Source organism: Colletotrichum fructicola, assembly GCF_000319635.2.
Source record: "Colletotrichum fructicola Nara gc5 chromosome Unknown KSG_Nara_v1_contig10, whole genome shotgun sequence".
NCBI classification, from domain to species: domain Eukaryota; kingdom Fungi; phylum Ascomycota; class Sordariomycetes; order Glomerellales; family Glomerellaceae; genus Colletotrichum; species Colletotrichum fructicola.
The window spans coordinates 563222-587822 of NW_027094060.1; the positions used below are offsets into that span (position 1 = coordinate 563222).

The 24601-nt window shown below is 55.1% G+C and overlaps 4 protein-coding genes across 4 annotated transcripts; 1 reads left to right on the forward strand and 3 right to left on the reverse strand.

The window, feature by feature from the left end:
• Positions 1 to 5610: 5610 nt before the first annotated feature.
• Positions 5611 to 5847, forward strand: CGGC5_v015670 (uncharacterized protein; the record flags this gene model as incomplete). Its single annotated transcript, XM_032020544.1, has 1 exon — positions 5611 to 5847. The coding sequence occupies one exon, from the start codon at positions 5611 to 5613 to the stop codon at positions 5845 to 5847; it is 237 nt and encodes a 78-aa protein (XP_031882375.1).
• Positions 5848 to 8353: 2506 nt separating this feature from the next.
• psd3-0 (Phosphatidylserine decarboxylase proenzyme 3) lies at positions 8354 to 12016 on the reverse strand (the record flags this gene model as incomplete). The annotated part of the gene is made up of 5 exons (XM_032020543.1): positions 8354 to 8563; positions 8618 to 9369; positions 9421 to 11620; positions 11685 to 11729; positions 11849 to 12016. The coding sequence occupies 5 exons, from the start codon at positions 12014 to 12016 to the stop codon at positions 8354 to 8356; spliced, it is 3375 nt and encodes a 1124-aa protein (XP_031882374.1).
• Positions 12017 to 19315: 7299 nt separating this feature from the next.
• Positions 19316 to 20330, reverse strand: CGGC5_v015672 (uncharacterized protein; the record flags this gene model as incomplete). The annotated part of the gene is made up of 2 exons (XM_032020541.1): positions 19316 to 20019; positions 20093 to 20330. The coding sequence occupies 2 exons, from the start codon at positions 20328 to 20330 to the stop codon at positions 19316 to 19318; spliced, it is 942 nt and encodes a 313-aa protein (XP_031882372.1).
• Positions 20331 to 21680: 1350 nt separating this feature from the next.
• ptf1-0 (Pdp3-interacting factor 1) lies at positions 21681 to 22707 on the reverse strand (the record flags this gene model as incomplete). The annotated part of the gene is made up of 2 exons (XM_032020540.1): positions 21681 to 22552; positions 22611 to 22707. 2 exons carry the CDS (start codon positions 22705 to 22707, stop codon positions 21681 to 21683), a joined length of 969 nt encoding a protein of 322 aa, XP_031882371.1.
• Positions 22708 to 24601: the final 1894 nt, after the last annotated feature.

Here is a 24601-nt window from a genome sequence, read left to right on the forward strand (position 1 = left end):
GACCTCGCGGAGGAGCGCAGCGCAGATAGTTGTGCGCGGCAGTTCGACATGAAGGGATTAAAAAGAAGAAAAATTGAGGGTGGATATGAATATGGGTAAAGAGGGGGGAAACTGTCTGATCAGGTCGATCAGTGCGGTCGGTACAAGACGACAGAAGCAAGAGCCGAAGGAGTGAAGGCACTTGCAGCTTTCGTCTCGTCTAGAAAAGAGACAAAACAGAATAGAGTTTTAGAGTGACGTGCAGCTGACACGTTTGGTGAAGGAGACGGAAGAGGGAGAAAAAGGCACCCATGGCCGAGCGCCAGGGTTTGCGATCGTCTTGTATATGTCGGAGGGCTCGTCCGTCCGACCTTTTCTCATACGGCGGGCCTTGGTGCGATTGCGGGAGAGGCGGCCCTGACAAGGGCACAACGCAGGTGGATGGGGAGCCACCGATTATTGGACTAAAGCCCATGGCAGATCATGAACAGGGAATGGTCCTTGTCACTGGGGGGACTTGAGACTCGCAAGCTCAAGCGGATGTGCAGACAAGAGGGGCCCGAGTGTGGTGGTGGTGGTGAGCCGCAGCGCCATCGAGGATGACCGCTTCAAGGCGAACGATGATGGAGGGGTGAGCAAGGGGGATTAGGAAGGGGGCTGACGACGTTCGGGACATGACGAGGAATCAAGGATGTTGGCGGCAGACGCTTGGAGATGCAAGATGAGATGGCATTCTGGTCGCGGCGAACGACTCGAGCCAAAGGCTTCCTTTCCGGCCGGTTGGATTGGATGACAAGAGGGCCGGTGCCCGATCGTTGACCGTGCAGGAACATAGGGGTGGCTTAGCTTTGATGAGCTCTTGTCAGAGTTTCTAGCCTCTGAGTCGAGGGCGAGTCAAATATCAGATAACTGGGGGACGAGGAGGGACGGGCCATGGATGATGGGAGGAGGAAGGCATTGAGATCTTTGACATGTCTGTCCATGTTCTCCCGTTTAGGGATTCCATCCGTATGGCCTCAAGTGCCCAACGCATGAAGAACAGAATCCGAAGATCGGTTGTTGAGAAGGAGGCTTCTGTCACCGACCATGACAATTCGGTGACGGTCCGCTTGGACGTTGCTTCTCCGGAGACGCAATCTGCCAGGTGAGGGCTAGAGCAGGTCGGGCAATGGGTGAATGGTAGTTACCCAGCCGTGGCGTGGCAGAGGGGACGATCCGGGAGCTACTGCAGCGCTGGCGGCTTGGTGAGCGTCGATGGGGAGGCTCGAGGCCGGCTTTCTTCTTGCAGTGCTGCAGTTTCAGACGGGGGGCCTAGGTGAGATCACACTCGCGATTTGTGTTCCATAAAGGAATAGAACGATTCGAGTGCCGGCATGTCCTGTCCTGTCCTGGGGGAGGAGGGGTGAAAACGACATGGGACGTGGGAGTTGCAGGTGGAACGCACTCCAGTGTCGAACAGGGGTTTAAAGAGCCTGCCCGGGTCCACCCAACTGTCCAGGGCGAATTGCAGTGGGTGGCTAGCCTGTTACAGCCAGGGCCAATGAGAGGCGGCCATGCCACTATGCATTTTCCATCTTTAGAAGTCGAGCCCAAGACTTACCTCACCAACCTTGCCTACCTACCTCTGAGGCGTCTTACAGGAACCTGCACCTCCGGAATCCAACATGCCTCTGCAGTCCATCTAGCCTTGCAGCTCCATGTCATTCATGATGATCTCTGTTGCCTAGAATCCGCCCACAAACATGCAATGCCCCCAAGCCAATCGACCACTGCTGACGAGACGACGATCAAGCACGCCAACCAACACACACAAGGGGGACGGGGATGGTGCTCCTTCCCCTGCCCCCTTCCCTCGGATTCAAGCCTCCTTGCCCGCCCTGAAGCATGACCACCACCACTCTTGGCACTGCGAAGCAAACCTCATCGACCGTTCATGCGAAGACCTAGAATCACCAGAAGCCCTGCCCTCAGCCATTCGGTCATCCCTACTGTCCATCCCTCTCGACCCCGCCCCCTTTCAACCTCGTGGTTTTCAACCGGGGATGTGAAGGCGAGCGAGCACCACTCACACTTTCATGCGCCGGCACCGCCATCCCAGGAGATCGGGGTTTGCCTGTTTCACGACCTCCGCCAGGGGTCGAAAGGCTGTGAAGATTAGGAAAAATACCCGTCGAACCATATGTTGGGCACTTATATGTGATTGCTGCCTCACCCATCCCGGCCAGAACTGTTCTGAAAGGCTTCTCTTTTCGGCCGGATGCCCACAGCTGAACTACGCATTGAGTCGAGGGCGGGAACGGTCATTAAACTCAACATCGGGGGTTCCCTTCCAACTCCAGCAGATCCGGAGCTGGACCCGTCAAGAGCTCCAATTCAATTAAAGAGCGTCGCGAACGCCAATACCGCAACCCGCGCTTTTCGCGCCATGTCGTAATCGCATAGAGTCGGACGGCTTCCCTTCGAACCCTCAAATCTCTTCTGGTCTCCGCCGCTGCCGCCATAAATCCACAGCATCGTTGACTCGGGGGGTTTTGGAGAGTGCAACTAAAAACTAAAAACCTAACCTTCAGGGCCCCTTTTGATGGAACGTCGGGGCAGCTCCGCCGCCGGATCTCGGGCACCTCGTTCGGCCTTCGCTCCTCGCATGTTGGGGATTTCGCCAGAGACACAGCACGCGTTGTGATGTGGCTATACTTGGCTGTCAAGACGTCAGAAAAGCTGACGACGACTCACAGTTGCAGCAGCTCCTGAAGACGACCCTATTAACGCCGCCAAGATCCAAAATGATTCCGCCTGCTGCCGTCGCCTAAGCCTTGGAGAACTAGCGGCCGCCTTTTGAAACGACGGAACCGCCAACGGCGCAACGCGGGTTCATTTAAGATGAGCCAGCCCTGTCATAATAGTTGATGGCCTTCACCTTCAGCTGGTGACGGGCTTGGCTTACCTGAAATTGGCTGCTCAATGAGCTCATAGGCCCCCTCACACCGTAGTTATTCATTATTGGGCAAGTTTCGCGATCTAAATGTCAAAAGGCAGTGAACTTATGAAGGTAATGAATAAATACAGCAGTGAATCAAATTCGTGACAAGAGTCCAAGAGGCACACTATCAAGCAAAAGACATGATCCAATGCCATCAGGATACCAAGCAGCGATAGAAGACAGCAAAAGAGACAAAAAATGAAGCACGGCGCAAAAGATAGCGTTCCGAAACCGAGAATCGAACTCGGGGCTATGCCTAACCTCTCAAATTCATGAGAGGGCATCATGTTGGCCACTACACCATATCGGAGTGGGTTGCAAGGCATTCCAAAATTTGCATTTACAAAGGCTGCAGCAGAGCTTGGAGCCCTAGTGCGCCACACCAGCGGGGCTCCTTTCGGCAGGAGGAGCTCCTCCCCGCCAACCGCACCTCGATTCATACCTTAACTCGGGGTCAAATGTTAGATTGATGATGTCGTGAAAGGGCAGTTGCTGTGAACATAGTTTCGAGGGAAAGACCAGCTTATTGCGGCTACTTCCGTCCAGCCGAACTTGGATGGCAAAGCCCCTGCTGACATTTCCAAGACTCATCCTTCTTCCAGGCAGCATCGTCAGCCAGCGGAGTTTACGATCGAGTCCCCGGCCAACAGTCATCATTTATCATCAGCCTTGGGCACACGACAGGCCTGGAACTCTCGGTACGAACCAACAACGACAAGAAATCCACATAGAGTCCACCGCAGAAGCCTTACTGCATCAGTACCCCAGACAGCCCAATCACGCGGTTAAGCCTTCCGCAAGAGCCGAAGACCGAGAGACAGGCAGATGCAGCGGCCACTTGACAATCTGTCGTAAATCTGGCATCGTTGCGACCCCGCGTGCCCAGTCTCGGGGGGTTTACGAGGGAATGAGGGGACCGTCGGCAGCTCCAAACGGCACCGGCAGCATGCGAGCACAATGCAGACGTGAAGACAAGCAAGTTTGGATGGCCAGCGTCGTCTTGTCGAACCACCATCCGCATCATCGGTTCCCCACGGCTCGGAATGTGGAGCTCCACGGCGATTTTGTCCTCCTCTGAGCTGTGCCGAACGGTAGTCACTGGCCCATGTCGGAGCTCATGTGCAGCAGCAACAGAGACATGCGTACAGATATGGTGTCGTTGGCAGCTCCTCCTCTCCCTCAGAATCGTTCGGGAGTCGATGTCGGGCCAGCTTCGGATGGGGCTCCGACCCGAAGCGGAGCCTGCCCAAGAGGAACTTGGCCTTGGACGAGTTGGGAATCTGGGAGAAGTTGCCTTGGTCTTGATTCCGACCCTGGCCCACGAGCCGACAAGGCCCTGAAGATCACACGTTGTGGCTGGTGGATGCACCCCAACAGCCCAGTCCAGCTTCCTCATTCTCTGTCCAAAGCACGCAAGCAGTGACGTATCTCGTTCAGCCAGCCCCTCTCGTCTCAGTCAACTCAGCCGCGCTGTGTGCAGATTTGGGGGGACCATGATATTGCTCTGCTTGCAGCCATGCAAGGTATTGCGTATAATCGCGAGAGAGCAAACCCGCCATGAGCAGTTGAACAGGCCCTCAATCTGGTGAGATACGACGGCATCGTCGTCTCCGGAACAGCTAACAAACATTCCATGCCCACCCCCAACGCGAACTCCCCGCCGTAAACGAACGGGCAAATCTAGATTGGGGCACAACACCACCTTGGCTGTCAAACTGCGTCCACCGGGCCTGGGCAAGTGGAGGGTGGGCGCCCGCGCGCGCCAAAAAAAGGTGAGCGTCAATCTGATGGAAAATGGTGTTCACAGTGTCAGCCCAGAGAAGACCCTTCCGGACCACCACGCCCACCCGTCCGTGGTGCCATTCAGCACAGCCACAGGCCTCAAATCGCACGTTTTCACTCCCACCTTCCTCCCTTTGCGTTGCTTACTTTGGGGGAGCCCCTATTCGCCAGCAGCCATCAATCTTGCTCTCTGGGCCTTCTCATTGGCGTATCTGGCCTGTGGCGTGGCTCCTCCCGGCTGCGGAGGTGTGATGGGGCGGAGGTGCGGCCAGCCGAACGGCGTGAGGTGCTCACACGCCTGCACAGTGAGCGAGTCACACACGCACGCCCGCCCCAATCTCCCCCATGCCGCACCTCGTCCGTTTTCCAGCTCTTTTGACGCCATTTTCGCATGTTTCGTGGTCCCCCGACCATTGATTTGGGTCGATTTGACAGCTGTGCAGCCACTGTTGTACTAATGTATCTGTAGATCTGGCCGGGGGTGCTCGAAGGGGGGGAACCAGCAGAAAAATACCCCTGGTATTGTTCGTCTGGTTGCCTGGCCTTATTGTCTTCTCCCCCAAATATAACCAGCACGTCTGCCCCCCTCATAACTCGACTGCCATCGTTCTGTTTCCCATTCGAACCTTCAAGGATTCTAATAATATCACTCACGTCTCAAAGACAAACAGCCCATTAACACGACTGCTCCCAAAGACGCGTGTTTGATACTCCACAACCAAGCTCATCCCACCTTGCTTCTGAAGCTCAGCCTCACTCGACTCTCTTATACAAAGCCACGACTGACTGGCCTCTCTCGTCCATCTCTGAGAGCCTGCTCTACAACCACCAAACACCCCGACAAATCTACTATAAACTACACCTTCACAATGTCGCCCACCTACACCATGTCCGCACACCTGTGCAAGCAGATCTACGCCTCCTGGCGCGAAACCCGTCCTTCGCCTTCCAACATGCCCTCTCCCGGCGTTCAGGCTCCCAACATGACCTCCTACTTCCCCCGCAGCCCGTCCCCGGAGAAGCGCTCCATGGACAGCGACCGCAGCGACGCTGGCGTGCCCATGTCAAGATCTCCCTCGAACTCCTCGTGGCGCGGCCCCAAGTAGATGAGCTGTGAGGCTCTTCAGCGCCGAGGGGAGCTCCGCCTCGTCACAGGCGACATGCCAAGGTCACCCTCATCAACTACACACATATAAACTACCACAACACACGTTCGTGACATTGCAACCAGCGTCGTACAACAACGGAATCCAGCAATGGGCACTACGAATTACCAATACGCATTTACGGCTTTACGCATCGGACCGGGCACGGCGCATGGAGTTACCATCTTGACCCCGACACACTTCACAACCCGTCACGCGACCAGCCGCCACGCGCCGTTTCAGTCACATCCCGCTCGTGATCAGCAACGACGTTACACAACCACAAAATCACCCAACGACCCGAGCCGCATTGGAGGGAGGAGCACACAGGAAATGAACGTCACCGGAGTCGCGGCGCAACAAATTCACAACTCAGATCAAAAAAATCATCATCGGTTTTCCGGGAAGCAAACGGGAGGAATCTTTTTTGGGGATCGAACGGCAGCGAGCGGCCTTAGCACGCCATGAGGGTCGAAGCATGATCATCGCATCGAGTCCACTTTTCCTTCTCACTTACAACCAACCTTACGCAGGGGATGCTGCTGGTTGCCCCTCCCATTGTATCATTGGCGGTGGTGAATCGTTCGAGAGGCATGCAGAGCTACGACATCGTCTGAAGCCACTGCTGCCCATCGAATCATCCTTTTTGCTTGTTGAACCTACTTTTATTGTATTTTTTTCAATTTTCCCCTTTGGCAGATTTAAGCAAGGGCGCTCTACGAATAGGATACCCAACACGATTTTTTCATGTTCAAAAAGCAAATCTCCATTTACCTTTCCTCTGCCGTGAATGCTGTCCGGTGAATGGTCCACAAGTGCCAAGTTTCTCCATCAAGTCCACCGACTCTTCTTCTCGACTCCTAGTGTAGCCAAACATCCAGGAAGCTGTCCATCAGCTCCACCCGTGACGCAAGATCGTCACATATGAAGAGCAACTTCCTCCCAGATTGAACACCACACAGGCGCAACAGGTCCGATACCGTCCACCCTTGAAGCAAGGCTTCCTGAGCAGGCTGGCGAAATGCTGCATGCGCACAGCCGCAGAGACATCCACCTCCCCGGTCGCCGTCGCCGTCGCCCTCTCCGTCACCGCCGCCGTCCTCCGATGGATCCCTTCATCCACCCCCTTTAGGTCCCCGCACCGCCGTCCAAGTCCGGAAGACGTGGGGAGGGAGTATCCCAGCTCACGACGGAAAATGCCATTAAACCCCCTGACACGGGATCCCGAAAGGACGAAAGGGGGGATTTTTCTAGAATTTTTTAGGGTTCAATGTAGCGATGAATGAGGAGCTGGTTGAACATAAAAGTGACGCGTTCAGATTTTTTCTGCCTTTTTCTCAAAGTAACCCCTTTAGAATTCTCAAAAGGTAAGAGCAAAAACTTCGCGGCACGCAGGAGAACGAGACGAGAGAAAGTGCATCCCGCCGGCCCCATTCCCTCCGACCCCTCCACCTGCACCACCCTCGCCATCACCGTCCACGCCGTCCACACCCAAATTCGTCCGTCTCCGTCCAACCTGCGCATGCCAGACTCACCAGACTCTGATCTCGCGTCTCCGCCCAAGCCAAGCATCCCCATGTCGGCTCGCGGCAACCTCGCCATGCACCCCAAACCAGCATCCTCCTTGGGCGTCTCGAGACCTAATCGGTTCATTCTTCGTTGCTTGCTAAAGTGGCCCTAAGAATAGAATACCGCATAGTTCTGTCCTTTTGGTGCTCCTTTTGCGGGTTGATTGATCTCTGAGCCCTCCCTAATCATCGAGACCCTCGATTCGCGATGAATTGCCAGTAATTCAATATGAGAACGCTTCTGCGTTAATGCATCTCAGCCGAGAATGCGCAAATCGGACATAACGACACATGGCTCGACTTGGCCGACCCCTCAAATGCAACCACTTGCATCTTCCCACCTAACCGAGTGGGAACATGAGCCCATTTAGAGCCTCGCTGCAGCTGTCCTCCCTCTTTGAATCAGGTCGCGTCAAACCATTGGGCACACACAAGTCACCATCACACCAAGACTCAAGAGCGACTCGGGCCCTTTTCTTTACCAGAAAACTAACATGTTGCTGCATTCATTCCAAGCGAGCGAGCTACATTGCTGATCCCCCACCTCGCCAAGCAAGGCCCTCCCCGCACCACTCCCCGTCTCCCCTGTTTTCTGTACGCTTCGAGCTCTCGCCCCTGATTTCTCGGGGCCCAACAAACACCTCCCACGTCCCGTGCCCTATACAATGGTCCATACTGTCGCTATGCTTCTGTCGTATTTTGTCGATGATGTGCGTGTCTGTTGAAGGCCACCGGCGTCGTGAAGATGAAAGAAATAAAGACCCATCGCGGGTAACGCGATGGCTGAGAAACCATCAAACCCCCAAACACCGAGTTTTTGTTATCTAACTGTTGTTGTATCCGTCTATCCTGCCCAATGGGGCCTATGCAAGTTCGGCACGGTCGAGTAAACGGACGCGTTACATGGCGGACGCAGCATGCGTGTTGATGTCGGTGCCGTTGCCAGGAGTTTCGTCGCCGCTTGAAGACTCCTCTCCGGTGAGGCTGCCACCGATGCGTCGTTTGGCGTCCTTCTTGTCCGCCTCGGTGATGTCCTTCTCGTCTTTGCGCATGTCCGGCGCCCATTGCGGTGTGCCAGGCGCGTGTCCCACGGACATGCCAGCGCGAACCTAGAAATGCTGTCAGTCAAATTTTCACAGGTAGATACCATCCCGCCAACTTACCAAAGTCTCAAGGGCGGTGTTCGAGTTGTCCACTAGGTCATCATCGAAGACCATCTTGCCAGGCTCGAACAACAATACGATAGTGCTACCGCCAAACTTGAAGTAGCCAAGCTCCTCAGCTCGCTTTACCTGCTCGCCCTCCTTGCGGGTAATGACGGTGCTGCCAACCATCATGGCGCCCACACAAATGACCATCACACGGCCGTGCACAGGACTGTCGATCGGGCAAAGAACTCTGACGTTCTCTCCGTACACGTCAAGGGCTGAGCGAATAGCCATCGGGTTGACGGTGTAGTATTCTCCGGCAATGGTCTTCGGCTTGTCCAAGATACCGTCAACAGGAATGTGGAAACGGTGGTAATCTTGCGGCGCCAGTCGGAAAATGCCGAGCGCGCCGTTCTCGAAGCGCTTGACATCCTCAGGGTAGGCGTCGCCGAGAAGGCGTTTGATCGAGAACTCGCGACCCTTGATCCAAACGTTGGTGGCCTGGTTCACACTATTGAACACGACGCTGCGACAATCGGCGGGAGAAACGGTGACATCCGGACGCTCGGCACCAGAGCATGGGCGAGCATCGGGCTTCAGAGCTCGGTAAAAGAACTCGTTAAAGTTCTTGAACTCTTCCAGCGGCAGAAGAACCTCCGACATGTCGAGACGGTGGAATTCGATGAACTTGGGAATCTCAGCCTTGGAGGCCGGATCGTCAAACTTCTTGCCTTGCTTGATACTCATGCTCTTGAGCATCTTACGGACTACGGTGACGTTAGCAGAATATCCGGTTAGGGCAATGGGGCCCTACTTACTCCTCTTGGTTTCCATGTTACTAGACTTGAGTCCTTTGTACAGGAGACGGATTCCAAGTCTCACGTAAACGCTCATCTTCTCCTCGTTGATCTGGCCCGTGATGCGGTCCTGGACCAAGATGTTTGCCGAGTTGGCTCCAAGCTTGTATCCGCCATAAGAGATCTTGGTGATAACCTTGGAGTACCACTTGCGTTGGGCCTGGCTCGCGGTGACGAAACCGCCCATGACGAGGTTGTTCACCTGTCGCCAATCCTGGCTGGCGCATGTGGCAATGTGCGTGATGATGTCGGTATCCTTGCGCTTGTTCAAGCGCGGTTGGTGGCAGATTGGACATTCTCTGATCTCGACCACATGCTCTTCGCCAGAACGATCCTCAGCCAGGTCGTCCTTGTCGAGGAGGTCGCCCTCCTCGCCCGGAGTGCTCAGTTCCGGCACGTTGAGAGTACCATCAGAGGAACTTGAGGCCTCTGTCGAAAGACCAGGCTGGGTGTGTCCTGGCCCTGAGAGAAGATTTTTGACCTTGTCGGCATCTGGCAGCATGCCCTTCATCTTCTGCGTCACAGTGACGGGCTTGCTCTTGGCCTCCAATTGGTCCTCCAAACATAGCACGGCCTCGTCCATCGTCAGATCTCCGACCTCGTCGCCTTCTTCCCTGTGGGGAAAGCGCTTGAAGAAGCCATCGATTGTCGACTCATGCAGCGTGGAACCCAGAGTGTCGAGCATTGTCGTCAATTCGATCTTGCTGATGCGGCCACTCTCGTCCGTGTCGTACTGCTTGAGCATGGATCGCCAGAACTGCTGACGAAGAGCAGGGTAGGGAACATACTTCGCGCGGATGTATAGGATTGGGTTGTGCTTGTCTTCCCACTTCTTGGCGTCCTTCATCTTCAAGGGAATGCTGAAGTCATGGAAATCTACTTCTTCAGACTGCTGCGCTTCCGCAGTCTGAGCTCCAGCGCCAGCGAGAGCTTGTTCGGGCGACAGGAACTCGGGGCTCAGACCTCCAGGCTGAGCGGCAGGCGTAGGCGTCGCAGTTCCAGACTGGCTTCCTCCAGGCGCGCCGGAAGTGCTACTAGGGTTCTTGGACAGGGACGGCCGTACCACTTTGCTCAAGCTCTGAGACGAAGATGTGCGCGACATTGCGAGCTTTTTGAAGCGACGCTGCTGCGGGGCAACGAATTCGGCAGGCTCGGGTACGTCATAGAGGCCAGTCTCCGGGTCAGCTTTCGGGGCCTTGTCGATCAGCTCTCTGACGGCCAGGTTGCAGTCGGCGATGAAGTCATTTCCGGAGTACTTGTCGTGGTCCATAACAGTGAAGGCGAATGAGTATTGCTGCTCGTGGCCTTGGACTTGGAAAATCATCTTTTCGTTGAAGACGGGGTTCAGGTTGTGTCGCACTCGTTTTGTTCGGTATGTCTTCTTGCCGAGAGACGCGACAACGAACGGGTCCATATCGAATGTGGTTCGCGTGGAGTTGGGCTCGGGAGGGAGATCGGTGATGTTCAGGACTTCGAGGTAGATTATGCCCACTACGTCACTTCCACTGTTATTGAATTCGTACGCGTGGTCTCTTCTCTTCTTCTTCAGTCCCTTGATCCTGAGGCGGCGCTTGCGCTTCTCAGCGGCCTCAGGCTTGCTCGGATCTTCGTCTTCGGGGGTATCATCTTCGATGTCGAGATCATCGTCGTCATCCTCTTCCTGGTCGTCGGTGGCATTTCGCGATAACGGGGGCGAGGGTGTGGTGCCGCTGCGCACGCGCATATTCTTGATCGGCTGAATCAGTGGCGTCATGGTGGGCGTGATTTGTCTAGAACCAGCAGGCACTTGGCTGACGAGGGAGTAAAACTTCTCGAAGACTTGCTCGCGGGTTGCGGCGGTGTTGGACTGGTCGAAAAGGGTAAACTGCAGCATGACCTCACCAGACACAACGCTCGTCTTTTTGCCGGGCTTCTTGCTCTTCAGAGGATACCATCTCGGGGGCTGCTCGTTCTGCTCATCGGCAAAGATCTCCTCCAGAGCGAGGTCGAATTCGCCCAGGTAGTCCTTGCCGAAGCGATCCTTGTCCCAGCATATTACGTCGAGAATGAGGCTCTGGGTCGTGTTTACGGGCAGCTCTTCGATGACGTTCCACTCGGGGTTCAGGGTCTTGGGAACTTCGTGCGTCGTGACTTTGGCGTCACCGAGGGTGACAACGAGAAACTGCAGGCAGACATGTCAGAGGAGTTGCTTCAGAAGGCACAGGACGGCAATTGAGGGATCGTACCGGATCGGATGTGCCGCTTCTGTCCTTGGCAGCGAGATTTCGGGCCTGGAATGCGATCAATCGTTAGCATTTGGGCGCTGCTTAGTTTGACAGGACCGCGGCACCGGGTGCGCAAGCGGGCTGAAGGCGATGGGATGGTGGGGCAGCAGTGGTGGACTGCCTACCTTCATAATGACGACCTTCAAGGTCAAGCCATTGTCTTTTGGGCTCAATTCTCCCATCTTGCCGTTACTGCTGGTGCTGCTATTGCTGTTGTTACGAGTTGGGCTACTACTGCGGCTATGGCGGAGGGAAGAGCTGGACTTGAGTCGTCCAGGGATGATGCGGACCATGGCGGGCGACGGGTCGGGGAGCGGCCCCTAAAAAGAGTTGCGGTTGCCAAGCAGAGCGTTTGAGGGCGCAGCGCACGACGTGTGACGGTGACGGTCCAGACACCACTCACAGGCAGGGCGGCGGCCAGTTTGGAGGGCGGGGTGACGTAGGAGATACAATGCGGAGCGCGCTGGGAACCGAAGCTGGGAAGCCTAGGTACGCAAGTGGGAAGCCAAAAAGAGGTACTTGCGGTACCTTGCGTATTTTGGCTCCAGCGCCTAGCATCCAATTGTCACAATCCGACAGGACAACCCTCCGACGTGGGTCTCTAGCAGCTGTTGTTGACGTCTGCCTGAATGCCTCCTTTTCGCCTAGGCAGAGCAGGGCAGGGCAGGGCAGCTGTAACCTGGAGGCTGTAGCTAGCTGTACGTCGGTGATGGTGTGGTGGTGTACGGCAAATCACCAGCAAACAGGCGCGCGCGCGTTGGAGCTGAGGCGATGGAACGTGGCCGTATTCCGCAAGGGACAATGCAGAGCAGACAGCCAGAAGGTTGCTAGCCAGCTGCACAAGACAGGGTTTCTGAAGTACTGTCTCGTTGTTGGTTGCTGATCAGGATATGTCTCCGCGACTGCGATGCTCCGTCTCAACACGATTCGTCCTCTTCCACCAATGCAACACTGTTTTCCAGTCAAGATCGAATAGCTCGTTGGTCTTCTGGGCGGATTGGCGACGGCGAACGACAGGAACGCGAAACGGTCGTGACGGCGGGTGTAAGATGTCCGGGGGGTCTAGCGGATGGAACGAGCAAGTACTCGTGCAAATTACGGCGACTCGACTCGACTCGACTCGGTTGGAGAAGGGTATCCGTAGGGAGTACGGGATAGGATTGGATCTCGAATGCTGCAACACCAACGTCTCTGGGAAGTCGTAGTGGCAGTTACAGAGTCCAGGCAGTCAAAAGGGATGTTCGATAGGGAAAAGGGGATGAATTGAAGAAACAGAGAGAGGTGGCAAAGCTCCGAGAGGCCCCTGGGAGATGCTGTCCGAGTAATAAGAGGGCCGAGGACGACAACAAGAGGTGAGCAGGTGTACGGATTAATTATGTGGCTTGGATGCACGTCAACTTGGCACCACCGCCATGCTCGGGTGGAATGTAGGAGCAAACTAAGAGTAGTACGGATAATGTGAACAAGAAGCAAAAAGGAGAGGAAGACGCGTGAGACAGACAGCCCAGGGAAAGGTCGGGACTCGGGTGAGAGAGATGGCAAGGAATACTGAGAATGGAGCTTGCAGCGGAGGGGAATGGGAATGGCTGCAGCAGTAGCAGTGGCAGCAGGAGCAGCAGTAGCAGCGGGTGGGATAAGAGATGGCACGCCGTCAGTGTCGCAGACCGCCTCGCCCCGGCACAGAGAGCAAGCAAGCACAGCAAGCAGGCAGGCAGGCAGGCAGGCAAGCAATGGACAGAAAATCCCGCCAGCCAAAGGAGAGTAAGGTACTTTGTTCAGACACCTGCAAATAGCGTGTTGTGGTGTCTGGATTTACACAGTAATGGACATATCTGATGCGTGTGTTGAAGCCACCACCGCGGGTATTCTGTTTCTAACTTGAGGTGGTAGCTGTACATGGGAACTTGTGGTTTGGTGTGCTTATGGCGGCAAAGCGAGGTACCTCACGGATAGCAGCTGGTCGTCTGAAGTATTCGGGCAGACCTACTGCGTATTCGTCCCAGATGCGTATGGTCTGCCGGTCGGGTGGCCGTTGGTGTCGCGGTTGCGCGCGGGTGCTTCGGATTGCGATCCCCAGCGGTGCCGTGCGGTGGATTCGCCAGGTTTTGGGAGCAGTGGGCAGCAGGGAAGGCAGCTGGAGCTGAAGCTGAAGCTGAAGCCCGAGGAAAGCTGGAAACGGCTGGAAACAGAAACCAGAAACTGCGGCAGAATGCTGCTTTGAGTCCCTCGACCAGGCACCCTCAATCTGTCTCTCACACTTGCACCACCACTCACTCACTCACTCACTCACTGCATCAGCATCGGTGGCCTGGCCAGTGGGTGGGTGGTGTTGCTGTCGGTGTCTTCTGTCTATACGCGCATCAGTATCAGTGTCTTGTTTCTCAGCTGCATTTGCATGCATTGCATCTCCCACCGCCATTCTGTTCTCTCTGCCTACCAGCATGTCCTTGTATGTCTATGAGCACCTAACATCGAGCGAAGATGGCTGCTCGGACTCGCGCAAAAGCCCGATCAAAGTCTGTCGCCGCTGCTTGTTCAAACGCGCATCAAAGTACCGCAACCCGCACCTCCCTGCCTGCCCTCGGCTGCCCGTCCTGACCATCGACCAGCTGCTTATTTGTCCGTCCTATTAAACCGTGTCCTTAACTAGATGCTGCTCCCTGTTCAGCCCCATCCTGTGCCCCCATCACGCCCCATCGACGCTTCCATTCCCCTTCCGAAATCCTTCGCTATTTCCTCGTGTCTCTCTGCCTTTTCAACTCTTCCGTCGCGTTCGTCGACCTTCCTCTTGGGCTCTTCCCTGTATCCGTAGCCGTCCCGCTTCTCGGTCGCGTGCCAGTCCCCTCTGTTGGTTGGCTCTTCCCGGTTGGTGGCTCATCTCTCGACGTGTTATCGCGCATCTCGAAATACTCTGTATAAAATACCTCCTTAGTCGAGTTAGTCGGCCCGGTGCCCCCAACAAAGATAGTTCTTGACCACTCGTGGCCTGGGCCTGGCATCGCTTCAACCATTTACTAACCCCCGAATCCCGCGTCAATACTGTCCGAATCTCGATGGGGGTCCTCGACTTCTTGATCCACATGTCTTCAGGCGGCACCAAGACAGGTCAATGGCCTCGATCAAGGACCAGGTCAGAGCCCATGTCCAGATGTCGCAGACCTGGTTGAGAGCCCAGCTCCCCCTCATCTTCGCCTGTTCTTCACATGGATCGCTCATATTGCCGTCCATCCCCTGAGTTCCTGCCCCATCAACGGCTGTCACCCGATTCTCCCTTGCATCTTGCCAACATGGCCGGACGGTCAGCATCCAAACCTCACATGCGTTCATCAAATCACTGAACCACCCGGCGATATTCATTCGTCCCCCTCTCTCTCCCTCCGCCTCTCGGTAACGGGGTCTCTTGCAAAAGTCCCGCCTTCCTCGGCCTCTCTCTCTCCATGTTCAAATTTCGTCCTACTTGTGGCTTTAGTCCCTCAATTTCAAAAGAGGCATGGCCCGGATGAGGACTTGGCTTCCCCCCCTCTCCTCCCCTCCATCTCCACGAATCCAGTCCCCCGGCGACGCCCCTCGTCGGCTGCAACTGCACCTGCAGCGCCGCACAACATATTTATCCCACAGACGCCTTCCCCATCTGCTTGCCGTGCATCCGTCTCTGCCCTATCCGTACCACTGAGCAAGGGAGCGTCCACATCCCACATCCTGAGGTCTGGATGTGGTGGTGGACTGCGACTGGAGGCTCCTTTCGCCAAGCCCTCGCGGATGGCTTTGGATGCTTCCAAGCCTTCTCCCAAGAGTCTTGGTCGATCTCTAGGCGGACAGCTGGTATCTCACAACAGCAAGGGCCGAGAGAGGCGGCTCGTGCCATCTGAACCTCACCTCACCTCACCTTCAGGCACATCAGGGACCAGTCAGACAGTCGAGAATAAAATGCGACGTCTGGTCCTGCCAATTGGTTCCCTTCTTGGCACGGGCGGGCCTCGTCATCAAAACACCCCCATCCTGGCTCAGCTCTCTGCTAACTCGCCCGGTACAGACCCGTGAGCAGCTTTGTGGACTCATCCTGCTGCTCCCTGACGTTCTTTGTGCGCGTTCCCTCTGATCTGCGGGTGTTGCCCCAAAGTTTGCCCGGGGCAGCGCAGGGCGACGAACAGCAACCCAATGTAAACGACGTGGCGCAGCGGTGGTCAATCAGCAGCATCCTTTTGAGAGTTGAGACAGACTGGTGGGGGTTGCACACAAACACTGTCTACCTTAGGTAGGTATCCAAAAGAAAGCTGAGGTAATTCGACGTATCGGACACGAAACCTTGGGAAGGCGCAAGTTGAACCGCGTACAGCAGGTACCTTCCCGTCACCTTCCCAAGGGGCACGGGCCGCCGGCGATGCCCCGGCGATCCAAGCTTCGCCGCTACGACTATTGGCGCCTACCTTACCTCGATGCATCCATTCCCTGATGGCTAAAATGCTGATTGCTGACTGCTGCCTCGCGGTACTGTTCCAATTCCAACCCAAATCAAATCCATCCGACAATCACTCCTGAGCTCAGCCGAAATCATCCAATTCAATTGGACCCAACGCAGCCCAATACGGCGTGGCGGACGGGCTGGTGCTGATGCCGATGAGCAGCGAAATGAAACAAACCATCAAACTCGACGTCCATCCGAATCACGAAGGATCGGCCTTGTTTCTGCAGTCTGCAATGCCGCTCACCGTCGACCTACCGCTCTGGAGTCTGGCGCTCACTTCGATCCATCCTCCCGTACGCGGTACGCGACGGCGCCAAACAGCCACGGTCGACCCGCCTCCGCTCCATGCTACCGAATTGCCAGCCATTTCGAGACAATCGAGACCCCAAACTTAATCAAGCCAAGCATTCAAGAGGCCTCCTACAAGGCAAAGCGAGACCCGTCATTCATTCCTACTCTGCGTGTAATCCAAGACCATCAGCCCTGTTATCCAATGCACATACCTGCCCGTCCACCACCACGGGGTGTGTCAGCCAGCGGCAGCGACAACCAGATCCAGAGTCATCCCAGGCCCCGTCTGGTGGTCCTTGTGGCTGTCGCCGGTTCAGCCCAGGGCTCCATTTATGACGCAAAACCTCACCAAACTTGATGGGGACCACGGCTGTCGAGACCACACAGCTGCGACGGGCAAGGGCCAAGCCTCCAAGCTTCGGCCGGATATCCGCCCCGTGGAGCTATGGACGCTCCCGAGCACCCCGACTCCGAACTATCTGGGCTGCGACAGTCTCATCGTGCATTGGTTCATTGCCTTGCTCCATCCCATTTCGTCTGAAGTATGATGCTTTGCTAACTTTCGCGCTTGGCGTGGGTCGAGGCCCCTTGTACCACCTCTGGCTCAGCGCTCCCACGTTGGCATGACTTTGATGAGGTCAAACTTCTCTAGTTTGCCGCTTAATCTAAGTCGCAGAACTCATACTAGGGCTACCAGTGTTGGCAACCGGTCACGAAACATGACGTCTCGTGGACGGTCTTGGCTGTGCTGTTCTCGGTACCAAACGCTCCTTGATACGATGACTATCCTGCTGGCGCCCGCTCCAACGTTCAAACCAGCGGGAAACATTGTCAATACCACGGGTCAAACAACGGCCGCGTCGGCTCGTCCCGGTTTTGATATGGCTATTTCCAACTCTTTGGGATGATATCTGCGAATACATGATGAAACAACCTGGAGACTCGGTCAGCCATGTGTACAGCTTGACACGAGACAACCAAGGTGTTCTTTAAGTACAGTTGTGTGCCCTACACACTGTCTCTCGTCACGACACAGTCAACGATCGAGTCGTGATACCCCACGGCCGTCTAATCTGGCACTAAGTGTGTCTAGCTGGGAGTGAGGTTGTAGGGATGTAGGCATAACCGTGTGCACCCAACCATTGAGTGACCAAATTCGAAATCGACGCCCCATTAGGCGCGAGTCCAAGGGAAAAGAGATGTAGGGTTCCTCTTTCGAGTGAGTTTACCCGATCTCGTCTTTGAGTCTCCCCAGACTTGAGATGCCAAGCACTTCATCCTTCTTCCGTCTTGACTCTGTTCCCATCGCCTTTTTGTATCTACCAGAACTTGCCAGAACTTTTCCGTGTCAACTGATGTCTCTCCCCTCGGGTCATGCCAAGGCGGTTCTGATTGTTGCGTAAAGTTAGCTGGTTACAAACGTCAAAACGCACTGGCTTCTTTGATTGGCAAGCGAACGAAAGCTCGCGGAGTACACAGTGCCGTCTGCGCGATCATCCTGTTGTAAATTGAACAACTCCCTGGATCTGTCTTCCAACGTCCCTTCGCCCAGTACCGTCGTAAAGATGGCCGCAGCCGAGGTCGAGCTCTGGAGGCTTCTCTTGTGGCATGACTAGGACCGTCACGCGTCTCAACTTCCGGGTGTCGTGGGCCTATCACACCCAGTCACAGATGATGATGGAGCTAGTATTGAAGTGGAGGTTTTGTAGAAATCCATACGCTATGCAGTTTTTATTTCTATTTGTCTCCGCATTAAATAAGTCATAACTTAACCAAGTATCGCAGTAGATATCACCGGTGAGGAGCTGCGGTAGATATGTCGCACGTAGGTACTGGAGACCCGACGACAGCCCCTTGGCATTTGTATCAGCATGTGAACACGATGGCAAAGTTGCTGGCACTGGGCCTTTCAGCTCCAGCTTCCCAGGTAAATACATGGATCTAGAGTTCTGGGGAGGTAGAGCTCGGACAGCCCTTTTTTCGATATGGTTCTCCTTTTCGGAAATGCTCTCGACCAGCACCTCGCTTCCTGGCTTTGCCTGGGTCGTCAGTTGCAGATAACCTACGCTTACCATACCGTAACAATAATATCTGCTTTAGACTCCTTTATCATCACTGCCGCCATTGTTGTCTTGACCATCCTCATTTACTGCTTCTGCCTTGAGTGTTCTCTTGGAGTTATCAGCGACTACGATTTGTCCGCAGACATTGGATCAATATAGTTGGCAAGTCGGCGTCACTAAAATGTCGACATTCAAATCACTAAGCGAGACTTCTAATAAAGAAGAACGAATACTTATGGGGAAAGCGTAAGGTCTGTGATCCTAACGATTAATCCAGGAATCTTTGCACTGAGGTTCAGATCATGATTAGAAAAAAACACCTTTCCCAAAAAAGTACATAAATGAAAAGGGAAAGGCTACACAAAAAAAACAAAAAGGGTTCAAGTGTCAAGAGAATCCACTTGAACCCTTAAACTCCAACGATCAGATAATGGATCACCAGGGCGCTGCGATTGCGCTGACCTGACCACTGGGCCATTTTGTTCTTCTCGCCGGTTGAGAGCAAAGGAGCAGGAGCATACTTGTATAGGCTGCCATCTGAGGCTACCACAAGGCCCAACAACAGGAAAGAGACACCGGCAAGCGCAGCTCAAAAGTCCGTTGGCAAGCACCTACCCTCACAATATCGACCGTCAAAGTCACTTCAATATTCTCGCGACTGATGTGTTCAACACAACATAGATACTGACAACTGTCTAAAACTTTGTACAAGAAGCGTCTCCAAGATACGCATGAACAATCCTCAACTTTCACCACTTGGTTCTTATCCCCTCTTACATGGTCATCCTGTTCTTCATATCAACCCTTCTCTTGGCCATCTGCTTTACGCTCTCCGCATAATCGTTCGTGCCGTTGTTGGGGTCCGCATCGGTAGCCTTGTCCTTGCACTTGGAGCCCGCCTTAGCCTTGCCGTTCGGCCCGTCGACGGCCTGCCACTTCCTCTTCTCCGTCAGCGCGGTGACCATCGTCTGGGCCGCCTCCTCCAGCCAGCCGTTGATGAAGTCGCCGTGGAAGCAGTGGCTCGGCCCGCACGCGAGCTCCAGGGGCGGCGCGCCCTTCCAGCCGTCGGGGATGGCCTTCTTGGTGTCGTAGCGGATGCTGAAGCGCAGCTGCGGCATGCGCTTCATGCCGTCGGCGCAGGTGCCCTTGTTCGAGTACGCGCTCTTGAGCGTGGTCGTGTCGACGCAGTCCGGGAACCAGAGGACCGACTGGAGCGAGGTGGAGCAGGTGCTCTGCGGGAAGTCCGAGTTCTTCTTGCCGCCGGCGTCGAAGTCCTGGTTCTGGCAGAGCCAGGCGACGTCGGAGCCTTCGACGAGGTCGTCCACGGTCTTGGCCTGGGCGTTGCCGGCAACGACGTTGAAGTTGGGCGGGATCGCGACCTCGGCCGGATCCTTGTCGAAGTTGTAGTAGGCCGTGAAGGCGACGGGCTCGATGGGGGTGCGCTTGTCGCCCTCGACGTGGTAGAGAGTCGGGATCCCTGTTTCTGGTGTAAGTGACCAACTTCTCATGTCGAACTCGTTGAACATATTCCACGGGGAGGGGGCACTTACAGTAAACGGACAGGTCGTTAGGGTTCTGGGCAGTGGCGCAGCCCTGTTGGAGTTCCGCCGTGGTGCTCAGGTTGACGTTCACGGCATCGCTACCGAAGAAGCTGTGCATGTGGCTCTTGTACTGGCCCGGGATGACGATGGGATCGATGTTCTTGCGCATGAAGAAGTCGACCTTTGTGTTCGTAAAGGCGCTCGCCAGGCCGGCAGTGGCGAGGAGGAGGGTCGATGAGTGGTACATCTTTGACTTTGGTAAGTTGTAACGAGTGACGGGTCTTGTTCAAGCAACGAAGGTGAAGACCGCGAAGAAGAAGAAGTAGAAAAGAGCTACTACGTTCCTCTCCAGCGGACGTAGGTTGCTAAATTTGAATGGGATGGTGAAAGAAAGTTAACGACGAAACAGGCATGACAGGATGAACGATACGTGTGGCTTTAAATGTGAGTCTATCTGACTTTGACATCTCGTAGGAGGTTGATGATCTGTACATCCTTGTCTTGACAGGTGGGTTAGTTAGGGCGTTCCCAGCACGGCGCTTCCCCAATGGAGAAGGGAAGGCATTCAGGTGGTCTTGGCGTTGTTTGAAGCATATCGTTGTTAACCGCTGTCAATCCCCACGTTTTAATGTACATCAGATGCCCCTCTGTCGCCTTTAGATTTGACAGAGCCCCCCTTGAGGCTGAGAACACCGGCAGCAGCTGCCTTCTTCACATAAGCGTAAACCCCGAGGTGGACAAGAGAGGGCAGAGTGCCCATGCAAGTCGACCGCATTGGGAAACCTATTCGGGGATATTGGATCTTGGAATTCGGGAGTGGCTCCCGATTAGATCTCTGCCCAGATCCCAAGAAGTTTTACAACACCCCCGTCCCTGGTCCTGATCCTGCGTTTTTATATTGTTTCCCCTGAAACCTGGGACTCTGCATTGCCATCCAACAGAACTGCGGTTTTTTTTTCCGTTTTTGAAGAGACGTCAGAGACGTTAGAGACGGGACGAACTCATCGACACCTTGTTCGGTGTGGAGCGGTACGATGATCATTCCCACATTTCCCCACCCAAGATTGTTGGCGGCCGTTTGCTATCAACTGCGAGCTGAAACAAAGGGGCAGCGTGGGAGCCCGTACGGGCGGCGTACCCGGGTCGCGATCTAATCTGTGTGAGGTAAACCGATTCTTGGCTGGCAGAATACGAACCCGAGACTGGCGCCCAGGTGGATGAGCGGCAAAGACTTTTCTCCTTCCGCGGATGCCATTGCGGCCAGCCCTTAGGAACGGGGTTCCCTGGAAAATAGCAAAGTGTAAAGACATGAGTAGAAATCATGCAACCCAGGGGCTGGGTAAAAACTTAGATATTTCATACACCTGCTAGTCACAATTCACAGTGGTATTGAAGTAAGGTGTAACAGTAAGCAAATTTTTCTTTCCTCTAACCTAGATCTGTTCAACCATCTTCTGGTGTAATATCTTCTGATTTAATGTCCAACCTGTCCCGACCAAGCGCCAGCCCAACCGAATCCCATCAAATCGCTCGCTATGCATTCCCTCGTATACATAAACACCTATTAAATTCCCAAAGCCGAAAGAAGACTGCCATTCTAGGCCAAGACGGGGGCGACCATGGTCTTCTCGATGCTGGGAGACATGACGCTGAAGACGTTGGGCCACAGGAACATCTTCTCCTCCGCAGGCGACATGGCGACCATGCGAGGGATGGCGGACTTGCTGGACATGCGGCGCCACATGTTGGCACGGGGGTTGAAGGCCGCGGGCATACCCTTGCCGCCGGTCTTCTTCTCGTCCTCCTCCCTGATTCGCTCAATCTCTTTCTGGATGTCGGCGAAGGTGTCAAAGGGAATGTAGGAGATGTCGTTCTCGACGCAGTACTCCTCCAATCTCAGACCCTTGCGGGCGAAAAGGACGTCAGCCTGGCGCGCGGCGGGCAAGTCCGAGACACCGTCGCCGATGAAGACGATGAGGGGGATGCTGCCGTCTTCACACTCCATCTCGGCCTCCTTGCGGGCAACTCCCATAGAGAGAGCCTTGTCGTGGCCGAGCTCGTTGTCGTGAAGCCAAATTGGCTTCCAGGCGGTACCGTCCTCAGTAATCTCGGCCTCGTTGGCGACGATATCGATGTGAGCGGACTCCTCCTCGCCCAGGAATGTATCAAGAACCCTTCTCAGGATGGGCTTGAGTCCGGCGGAGATGACGTTGAAGGGGATGGAGTTGCTGATGCAGAACTTGTGGAACTCTTGGAAGGCAGGGTCGATCTCGAGGGTCTTCTCCATCACCTCGAAGCCATCGTCGAAAGGGACGTTGAGAGAACCCCACATCTCTTCGGAGACATCGCGAAACGACCGTTCGCCGGTCTTGATCTGCTCGTCAAGGACCTCGCGCTGCTTGGAGCCGCAGCCATGGTTGTCGAAGAGGATGTGGCCAGTGTCCTGCATGAAGATGGTTCCATCAAAGTCTAGGTCGCTGTTAGCGGCGTGGCGAAGACCCACGTTGGGGTTGTCGATCGTTCGTACCTGAGAAACAGATGATCTTGCGCTTCTTGTTCTCAGTAAGAGGAAGACCGCCGTTGGCAACGACCATGGCTTCGGGGGGAGTGAGTGCGATAGGCATGTTGGCGGTGGTGTATATCTGTGTATGACAGGTTTAATGCGTGTAGGTCGGCAGTGATTTTTCGCCTTCAGGCTTTATAGTCTCGTGTTTTCAGAAAAGTCGAATGCTAACGAATAAAGTTGTCACGAACAGGTTTCAACGGGATGGTGTCCGACTTTATAGAAGTCAATGCCCACACGATGTCGCCGAACTCTCGACCGACCCGCGAGCGGTAGCGGCGATAAAGCGCGCACAGCCCATCCATCCTCCACGATGACGGGCTAAGAGTAGATTCCACCATCGTGTTCCCCCGCGGACACGGTGGGCACGTCACGGCGCGCCATGCTGCATGAGGACAATGAGCATGGGCGGCCTGGCGAAGAGAAAGCCAGGCCAGAAGCCGCTTCCGGGATGCTAAAGAGAAATGGCACGCCGTCGCGGACGGCGGCGTAACGGGCGTACCGCAGACTGGGCATGCTACTACGATGACGGCGTCTTACAGGGCCCATAGCATCTGGCTTTCTTTTTGATTTTTCCAAACCATGCCCAATCGGGGGCTCTAGCGCGGCGATGGCTGACTGGGATGACTGGAAGACTCTGGTCTTTTGTCGGTGGATGAACGGGAGCGCAGCCACGCTCCCACCATCACGGGAAGCGGCCGGCAGTGTTCCTGACAAATCGGCCGGGTTGATGAAGTGGCAGACTGCCACTCGGACGAGAGCCTCCAGCCTTCTCAGCCTCTCTTTCCACTCGCCGAGTTTCGCAGAGCCGCTGCTGATCGGCATGCCGTTCCCTCCAATGTCGCGCCCGGGAACAGGAATGGACGTGTTCTCGACCAACTCCTGTTTTCCTACAGATAAGCATCAGAGACAAGCGAAAAGACAAAACTGTTTCCGATCCGGTACGCAGCTACTCGCTGGTGCAGAATTTCGATACTTCGGACAGCGGCCCCTCCGTCTCTCTCTACAGGGGATCGGGAGGCGAGGTGATACATCCGTCCGAAAGTCGAGCGAACAGAACATTCCAGCCCCGGCGAACAGCCAAGCCCCGGCCGCATCCAAACTGCGCTGAACCATCGACATGGGGCTGACCCTGCTTGAGTTGGCTGAGTGAGTAAAAAGCAAGAGGGAGGATTGGATTGCAAAAGTCAAACGAACATTGATGCCGGTAGCAATGTGCATGCAGTGTAGCCCTCGGGAGCCTGGTCGTCCATGATGCGCACAACAGTCAAGGCACTAACACTTTGAAAATTTACCCATGATTTCCCACATCGGAAAGGTGCTTTGAGCATGTGCCATTTGTTGGACAGCGGGGAATCGCAGAAATCAAAGACTCGAAGCTATGATGTCATTCTGTCTTTAGTGGGGCTTTTTGACTCCTACCTTTGCCTGCATCGTGCTGCAGTTCGCCTGTACTCGACCTCCTCCTCCTCCGCGAAGCAGAACACTAGCCAGGTTACTCCGCTTCTGCAGGCTAGACTGCGTTGTCGGCATCTTCGTTCTGCACTCCAGCCTGTCTAGACATAGTCCGTGGAGTCCTGCATATGCATTGTCAAAGGGGCTTGAGGCCCAGATCGAAACAAGCGAGGTCGGGGATGCTGGGGCGGCAGGGAGAACTTCTGTCGAATCGTCGAATCCTAGACTCCATCCCATCTGCAGTGGGCCGCGCTTCCAATTCACCCGGCCTGCCTACGGCTCTGCAGAGAGCCCGTCTCGAAAATGCAACTGCAACTGCAACTCCATGCGCAGCACCCTCCAACTGTTAGATTCCGTGCCGCCATGGCGGTGAGGCACAACATGCCTGTCGTGTCGTGGTGCCTTGGCCACCTCCGCTCCCCATCGTGAGGGGTCCTTATCGTTACCTTCACCTGCGTCCACTCCTCATTTGGCTTCATGTTCAGTCTAGGTTATCAATG